General features: G+C 40.5%; 1 protein-coding gene across 1 annotated transcript in view; it reads left to right on the top strand.

Moving 5' to 3' along the window:
• Window positions 1-9,665, top strand: part of LOC109923952 (apoptosis-resistant E3 ubiquitin protein ligase 1) — a 60,150-nt gene that overhangs the window by 558 nt on the left and 49,927 nt on the right. The window contains 1 exon segment of the mRNA XM_048600036.1: window positions 936-1,263. Coding sequence (XP_048455993.1) covers window positions 1,119-1,263 — 145 coding nt within the window. The 5' untranslated portion in view covers window positions 936-1,118.

Here is a 9,665-nt window from a genome sequence, read left to right as displayed (position 1 = left end):
TTATTGTGCTCAGTTTTCTAGTTGAGAATGTATAAGCGTTTTTAATTTAAAAAAAACTCAAACTAACCCTATCCCCAAATAATTATGTTTGGTGGTGAAAAATGCAGAGCCTCCAAGTATAAAGATCAAAAGCATAAAAGCTTCTTGTTCACTTGTTTTTATTTACATCTTTCTTTTTAATTTTGGCAAAACAGCTAGGATTATTTAGAACTAAGGATTAAAACTTGAATGTGTTTGTGATGCAGTGATGCCAACAATGTGGGCTCAGTCCAGATTGATTGGCTGAGGTTACCATGAAGGAGTCTTCTCAACCTCTCTCGTCACCTGAGGTGTGGTGACTGTCAGGTTAAACCCTCCTCCTAATGAGAGGAGCCTGATGGTGCAGCAGATCTATGGTGACTTCACCTTTGCATTACCCAAATTAAGGACAGTTTATGTTGAGGTTTCAGGTTTATGGGGAGCTAGGTTGAGTGTGTATGAACTAATTTTGTGTAGCAGCATTATAATCAGTCAGGAGAGAATTTATCTGGTCATTGAAGAGTGGATTTTGGTCCACTTTTAAAAGGTGAGCAGGATAGTGCACTGTTCCAATTTCACTGCTTCTTTTTATGAGTAGCACTGGAAATGGTTATGTTAAAATTTTGAACTCGGTACTCTATGTTGGTTGAAAGATGTAAACAGGGCAGACTTTCCTTTGAAGCACTTTAAGTGTTGTAGCTTGGTAATGTAAGTGCTTACTAAAATTTTTGGTGCAAGCTGCTCATGATATATTGCCCATCAGCTGGCAGGTATATTGAGTAGACTCAGTCTTGTCAACTTTTTCTACTGGGATGTGCGCACCAAATTTCATTTTTAGTGGAGAAGAAGTCACAGATATACTAAAATGATTTATTTGGCTTAATTTTTCTCAAATTATGTGTTTTCCTTTTTTGCAGAACAGCTTGAACACTGGAATTAAAGCCATGAACTTCTGACAGATACCTTTATTCTTTGGTATTGTTCAGCCTGGAGCCACAGCAACTGTGAACTCAACAAAGAAGTGTGAGAATCTCCATGTTTAACTGTATTCTGAAGCTCAGGATTGCATAATACATATTGTGCTTGCATATGATGGCCTGATGGACTGCTGCATTTTGACTTTTCTGCTCACCTTTTGTCTTTGGGTGTCAGCCTGGGAATTAAGGTGGAAGAACCTTGGACAGAAACAGATTAAAGAATGGCTCAATGGTAATAATCTTCTCAAATGTAAGATCTTATTTGATGGTAAGTCTTGAAGGCTCCTTAAGCCTGATTCTGTCACTTTTATAAGGCACATATACGTGAGAATAGAAAATATTTGAGTGAGTTAATCATTAGATGAGGTGATACTGTATATTAGTGACTATTATCTAAATGGGAAACAATATCAGGTCAGAAATGTATATGTAGTATGATCAAAGTTTATAATATTTGGGAGTTTGTATTTTAAAGTATATTTAAAATGTGTGGCTTATATTTCTGTGAAAGCAAATTTTTGAGGTCAGGAAGTCCTTCTAGTTCACCAATCCTCGACATTTCTCAAAAAGGCATACTGTTCCTAAAATCCTAGATTTTGGTAAAGTTGCATTCAGTGGGTGTTTTTCACAGAGTGGTGCATGTATGAGACAAGCTGCCAGAGGAAGTGGTGGAGATGGGTACAATTGCAACATTTAAAAGGCATCTTGATGGGTATATGAACAGGAAGGGTTTAGAGGAATGTGTGCCAAATGCTGGCAAATGGGACTAGGCCAGATTTGGGATGTCTGGTCAGCATGGGCAAGTTCGACAGAGGAGTCTGTTTCCATGCTCAGTGACTCTATGTATGTGCCGAACAGCATGCCCTTGGAGTTAATTGAGGTGTTTTCAAGTTATATTTTATGACATGTTAGAGAAAATAGATTGGGGACCACTGAAGTTTCAATTCATCAGGTTTTCAGTTCATAAGAAGAGTTTCACCCTAGCAAATGGGCAGGGTAGTTTGTGAAGTCATGTCATACGAGTATGTGAAGAAATTTCCAAGCTATGGGAACTGAAAAGAGCTTTAGGCCAACACAGCTGGAAAGACATTTCCAGGCCATCAGAACTGCAAAGTAAACTAGGCCTTCACAACTGGAAAGAATCGGTTAAGTTTTTACAGGATGTTTGCTGGGCAACAGGTTGATTATTTTTGTTGTGATGTTAGGATCTCTCTAAACTGCCTTGTATACATCTTTATCTTTTTTATGCAATAATCGTGTGTTCTTGTGTTAAAGAACATTGACAACGTCTTGACTACAATCAGTCAGTAACTAGCATGAGAACCAATTGCAAATGTTATCTGGTTTGTCTAGTTTGTTACCAGCTGGGGTCATAAGAACATTGCTAATCGTTTACAACATAAGGAATAAGTGAATGAAAACTAAAAGTGCTGGAAAACTCAGACCTGGCAATAGTTGTGGAGAGAGAGAAACGAGTTTCAATACTGGTATGATACACGTTCTCAGCTAGAAGTAGTAGCTCAGCTTGTTGATTTGAGTTGATATGTTTTGATTACTTTACTTTTATTTAAAAAGGCAAGGAATTAGGAATTTAAGTGGCCTAATTATAGAGTGGTTGGCATGTTGTTTAATTTTTTTCTCTTTATTTTTAAGAGCTAACAGTGATTTGTGCTTGGTTATACTATGGATAAAAGCAAGACGTTGGCTTTGTTTATGTTGTGCTTTGATTATTAGACAATGTAGTTACAAAAAGTTGGGATGTTAAATAATCAAATTTCACTTGGTTTGAGTTTGAAAGTGCTCTGGACAACTGAGTGGCTGCTTGTGATGCACAATAGCAGTGTTACTACTTGCATTCACCAGTCTCCTTGCACTAGGCTACAAACTCAACTGCCTTTTGATTGATGGGACTGTAAGTTTGGGAATTTTCTGGGATGAATGTACTCATTTCAAAAAAGAGCCAGATTTTGATTACAGTTGGCATTTTTATTTACAGTATTTGCCAAGCATATGGTTAATATACATTAAAATCGAAGTCTGTAACAGCATACTGAAGCAGTCAAGGTAACATGAAGCTACAGTGTTTTTTTTAACTGAACAGTGTACTGAAAGTGGCTAGTTTGAGCTTTGCGGATTGACTGGTTTCGAGTAAGATTGAAAATATCAGTTGTTCAGGATATCTGTGGTTCTAGCTGCAGCATTATGCTAAAGATTTCTGGTTGCGTGCCAAGTGGCACGCCAATGTGTTTAAAAATGTCCAGCACCTTGAGAGCTCTGAGTTTAATAAAGGAGGTACAGACCTAGCTGCAGGAAAAGTACATAAGGGAAGTGTTCCCTTCTTAGCAAAACGAATTGAATTGAGACCATAGGAACAAGAACAGATCATTTTGTCCTCAGGGCTTGTTCTGCTGTTCAGTTAGAGTGTAGCTGATTCACTTCACTTGAGTTTTCTATGTCCACAATACATTTTTACTAACAAAAATCCACTAATCATCAAGTCTGACTTTTTCAATTAACCTAAGCTCAATGACTTTTTGAGGAATATGTTCCAGATATCCCTGGCAATTTGCATGTGTTTTGTGACATTATCTGTGAATGGTGTAGCTTTTATCTTGAGGTGCACTTTAGAAACAGAAAATGGGAGTAGGTGTAGGTCATTTAGCCTGTTGAACTGACTGTGACATTCTGCACTACATAAAATAAAACACAAAACTGCAGATCCTGGGATCTGAAATAAAAAAACAAACAAACTGGCAGCAGCTGTGGAGAGAAAGGAGAGTTAAAGTTTTAAGTCCTGTTCTGAAGAATGAAAGTCAAAAAGCGGAGAGGAATTTTACCTGGTGTCCTGACCAATCAATATCACAAAACCAAATTTCCCTGTCATAACACATTCTTTGCCATGTGCATTGTGGCTGCTGAGTTTACTACAGTACAATCACTTTTAAAAGAACTTAACTGACTGTAAAATGCTTGACGTTTGGCTGGAAAAGGCAAGTTTCTGTTTTATGGTCACTGGACAGAGGCCTCAGTGACTCCACAAGCTGTAGCCAAGTGACAATTTATTTTCTACGTTTTTTGTCTGATGGAGAAGGAACAGCATATTTCTTTGAATTTCCATGGCTACAATGGCAGATTTCCAAGGTTATCAATGCTGCAAGCAGCGGCAGGGCAAGAAGCCAGCTTTTCTCATGCAACTAGCAGCATTAGTTTTAGCTGACTGGCAGGAATGCCCAATGGCATTTGGTATCAATGAAACCTTTTTACTTTCTGCTTCCCTATCTAAGTTTTAAAACTTAGTATGGTGATGGAAAGAATTAGTGTTTAACTCCTCCGTGACAAGGTTTATTGTTGGTATTTTTGAATGAAGTCACCATGAATGCTTTTTTTAACTACAAATATGTGTGTTTTGCTTCAAATAAAATAAAATTTTATTTTTAAATTGAATAATCGGAGAGCTGCATATGACCAGGATCTCTGTTTCTCATTGCTTATAGGACAATCTATAAACAGGGTCAGGTTGCAGATGGGTGGAAATGTGCATCTGCAGTCTGCTCACTGCCCACAATGAAGCAGCTGAAGTGCTCTATTGTATTACATTTTTGCAGCAAATGGTTTGATGGTTTCATCTGGCAGACTGTCATAGAGTTGTATTATTGCTAATTTTGAGACCACTGACTTAATTAAACTGATCTTTTTCACAAAGGAGCTTTCTTGATTTGACTGGTTACTTTCTTGAAAGACGTGTGGACAGCTGTTACGTGTCTTAGCATTGCCATATGGCCTTTTTTCCTTTGTTCAATGCATTTGCCTAAGAAAAACTGAGCATTTTCTTTTTTGTTGTGTGGTTACTTGGTTCCACTCTGCATTTTTATATCATATCCTCGGGCTTTGGATTGCACCTTTATTGAGAACTGCACTTGGTTTTGTCAGCAGTAATTAATAATCATTATATATTAATATATTAAAATATATTAAAAATAAGTCTGGAAATAGAGCTCTAAACGAGTTGCCCTATTGCGTCAGTCTTGATGACCTCTTCTGAAAATCCCATGAAACCCTGCTGCAATATCTTAATACCGTGACTTGAGAACCTCATTTTCTTGTTATGAATACCCACTGTGAGCTGTTCCCTGATACTACGCACAGACACTTGCTAATTGATCATTACCACTTTTATAAAACAAGCTTACAGCTGCAACTTGTTTTTATGTGTCTTTAGCATTGACAATTCATGATATTTTGCAAGAGAGACAATAAAAACTGGATGACAAACTAGTGAATGAGATTTGAAACGTGGTAATCAAAACATCAAGTCTGAATCCCTTGGACCTGAAGGAGTGAAAATGGGAGCAGACCAAAGGAAGCAGCCAGGATTTAAGAGGAAGGGACTAGGCCCGAAACGCCAGCCTTTTTGCTCCTATGATGCTACTTGGCCTGCTGTGTTCATCCAGCTCTGCACCTTGTTGTCTAAGATTTAAGAGTATATCTTTTCATGGGAATTAATGTGTTAGTTGTGGAGGTGAGAAAAAGCTGTGCAAATCAAGAGCTGCTCAAGTGTAATTGTGAATATATGGCCAAAGACTAGGCATTCAGCAACTCAAAGGCAGTAATTTTAGATTTTTGCTCAGCAGAAGACTGTCTCTGAACAATTAAAGCAGCCAATATCTAAATTTTAATTACAGCATCTATTTCAATTAACGCATGCTGATTTTTTTTTAACATTAGGTTACTGTTGACCTATTTTATCTCCAGTAAATTCTCATTGAGCTTTCTGCTTCCTCAAGCTATATTTTATTTATGTGGTGCCCAAGTGGGAAAAAGAAAAGGCTGATTAATGTACTAGCAGGATATTCCTAGTCTTTCCCGCTCTCATTGTTTCTATTTCTTGAGGTGATTGCTTATTATTTTACACTGCCTAGAAAAGCAGTCTTTGAATCCTTTATAGTGCCAGCCATGGCTCAGTTCATAACATTTGTGTGTTTCAGTTAGGTTGATAGTGAAACTTTCACTGCAGGATTTGAATGTAATAATCAAGATTGTCACTCTCGGGTACTAAGGAAGTGGCACGATGGCTCAGCAGTTAGCACTGCTGCCTCACAGCGCCACGGGACCTGGGTTCAATTCCACCCTCAGGTGACTGTCTGTGTGGAGTTTGTACATTCTCCCTGTGTCTGCGTGGGTTTCAGCCACGTGCTCCAATTTCCTGTCACAGTCCAAAAATGTGCAAGCTAGGTGAATTGGCTGTACTAAATTGCCCATAGTTTTCTGAAATGTGTAGGTTAGGTATGTTAGCCATGGGAAATACTGGGTTACAGGGAAAGCGTAGGGGGATGATTCTTGGTGGGATGCTCTTCGGAGGGTTAGTGTGGACTTGTTGGACCAAATGGCCTCTTTCCACATTGTATGGATTCTATGATACTGTATTGTTAGAAGTGCTCTGATTCAGATACTGTATTTCACTGAGACTCAGTTTCCTGTTTCATGTAAAAGATCCCTTTGCACTATTTTGAAGAAAAACAGGGTCATTATCCCAGATGCCTTAACCAATATCAGCTTCATTTCTGTACACCATGTCGACAGTAGAGATTGATGGGAAGGCCAGCATTTGTTGTCCATCCTTAGTTGTCCTTGCATTGATTGACTTTCATTTCTGAGGACAGTTAAGAGTCAATCATATTGCTGTGGGTCAACCAGACCAGACCAGGTAAGGACAACGTATTTCCTTCAAGAATACTACTGAACCAGATGAGTTTTAGAACATTCAACAATGATTATTTTGTCACCATGAGACTAACTTTTAATTCCAGGTCAAATCAAATCAAATTTCACCATCTGCTATAATGGGAGTCAAACCTATATTTGCCAGATCGTTAGCTAGGGGCTCTGGATTACTAGTCCACTGACATTACCATTAGGACTCCATCTCCAACATCAACATCAGAGAAACAGATTACCTGAAAGTTTAAAAGTTTGCTGTTTGTGAGAGCTTGCTGCACACAAATTGGCTGTTATGTTTCCTATATTACAGCATTGATTACTACTAGCTCATACATACCCTATTGACTGTGAAGTGCTTTGAGCTCTCCTACAATTGTACTAGAAGCAGAATAGAAATACAAATCTACTTTATCTTTTTAAACAAACAACTTTTTAGTTATGCAGATAATGAAGGAGACTGGGTCTTTTCTGTTTCTCTCTGCCTCTCTCTTTTCTGTAAACCTCCCCATTTACATCAATACAAGGAACTGCAGTACTGTTTGGTACCTGCTGGCATCCTTCACAACTGAGACCATGAATGTTGTGTTGCACTATGTGGCCTAAGTAGCTCAAACAAAATTTTGGGTGAATTAAGATATCCAGCTGAAGTATAACTTGTGAATAAGGTGACAGTGAGCTAACTGGAAGCATAGTATTGTAATTCAGCAGCTTCAACTTATCCAGCAGAATATATTGAAATCCTACAATTTATGGCAGAGGAATTTTAAAATTCAGTTTATTAACTAAACTTGGAATAAAATAAAGCTAGTTTCGGTTTTGTGAGGATGAAATTACTGGATGGTTATAAAAACCCATCTGGTTCATTAATGTTCTATGTTGAAGGAAATCTGCCACCCTTTGTTTGTGATTCTGGAATCTCAGCAATGTAGTAGCTGAATTGCCCTCTGAAACATCCAAACAAATCAGAGTTGTTTCAAACAGAATAGTTCACAGTAAAACCAACAGACCACTCAACATCAACTTAGATACCTACTGCATTGAAGTTACACTCAGCCCACACGACCATGTAAAATCCTTCTCTCCAGCACCTGAGAACTTGCATTAAAATTGAGTGAACTTGTCCTGATGGCCTGATACATTCCAAGCACTGAATCATAACTTATAGCTATCCTGGGCTATGTCTTGCCCTGCCTGTGTATACAGTTAGGAGGGAGTAAGTCTGGAAATCTTTGATATTAACGCTCAAACACTAGAAGCAAGTCAAACATGGCACAAACATTTCCTGCTGGTTACAACTAGCACCCATCCCTCAGCTGATGAATCACCACTTTCCTATGTTGAATACCACTTGGATGAAGCACTGAGTGTAGCAAAGTCTCACAATGCAATCACTGGGTAATTCAAATGTCCATGATGGCTTGTAGTATTATTAATTACTAGTAGCTGACTAAGCTCTCAAGGCCAGGAGAATTACTGTGCTTAGGCAGGACTTGAGAGAATCAACACAAGTGGAACATGTACTTGACTTCCTCACCAATCTACCTATTTTGGATTTATCTTCTCAGGAAAGTGTTGGTAAACTTAACAAAATATGGTCCTCGTGGAGATGAAGTCTCAACATCTCAATGAGGAATCCCTCTATCATCCTGTCTCCTAAATGGGATAGATTCAGTACAGATCTAATAATTTAAAACTCTGCTTCCTTGAGGTCCTATTGAACAATCACCAATAACAGAATTGTATTCAACTAGGATCTGTAACTTAGACAACAAGGTGCAGGGCTGGATGAACACAGCAGGCCAAGCAGCTTCATAGGAGCAGAGAGGCTGACGTTTCGGGCCTAGACCCTTCTTCAGAAATGGGGGAGGGGAAGGGGGTTTTGAAATAAATAGGGAGAGAGTGGGAGGCGGATAGAAGAGGGATAGAGGAGAGGATAGGTGGAGAGGAAACAAACAGGTCGAAGAGGCGGGGATGGAGCCAGTAAAGGTGGGTGTAGGTAGGGAGTTAGGAAGGGGATAGGTCAGTCCAGGGAGGACGGACAGGTCAAGGGGGCGGGATGAGGTTGGTCGGTAGGAGATGGAGGTGCGGCTTGAGGTGGGAGGAGGGGATAGGTGGGAGGAAGAACAGGTTAGGGAGGCAGGGACAAGCTGGACTGGTTTTGGGATGCGGTGGGGGGAGGGGAGATTTTGAAACTTGTGAAATCCACATTGATACCATTGGGCTGCAGGGTTCCCAAGCGGAATATGAGTTGCTGTTCCTGCAACCTTCGGGTGGCATCGTTGTGGCACTGCAGGAGGCCCAGGATGGACATGTCATCTGAGGAATGGGAGGGGGAGTTGAAATGGTTCGCGACTGGGAGGTGCAGTTGTTTGTTGCGAACCGAGCGTAGGTGTTCTGCAAAGCGGTCCCCGAGTCTCCGCTTGGTTTCCCCGATGTAGAGGAAGCCACACCGGGTACAGCGGATGCAGTATACCACATTGGCAGATGTGCAGGTGAACATCTGCTTGATGTGGAAAGTCTTCTTGGGGCCTGGGATGGGGGTGAGGGAGGAGGTATGGGGGCAGGTGTAGCACTTCCTGCGGTTGCAGGGAAAAGTGCCAGGTGTGGTGGAGCTGGAGGGGAGTGTGGAGCGGACAAGTGAGTCACGGAGAGAGTTGTCCCTCCGGAAAGCAGATAAGGGTGGGGAGGGAAAGATGTCTTTGGTGGTGGGGTCGGATTGCAGATGGCGGAAGTGTCGGAGGATGATGCGTTGGATCCGGAGGTTGGTGGGGTGGTACGTGAGGACGAGGGGGATTCTTTTTTGGTTTTTATTGCGTGGACGGGGTGTGAGGGATGAGGTGCGGGAGATGTGGGCCCACCGACTCCCACAGCTACCTAGAATACTCCTCCTCCCACCCACCTTCCTGCAAAAATGCTATCCCCTATTCCCAATTCCTTCGCCTCCGCCGCATC

Source organism: Rhincodon typus, chromosome 8 (assembly GCF_021869965.1).
Source record: "Rhincodon typus isolate 14 chromosome 8, sRhiTyp1.1, whole genome shotgun sequence".
Lineage (NCBI taxonomy): Eukaryota > Metazoa > Chordata > Chondrichthyes > Orectolobiformes > Rhincodontidae > Rhincodon > Rhincodon typus.
This window is presented reverse-complemented; position numbering and strand designations above follow the sequence as displayed.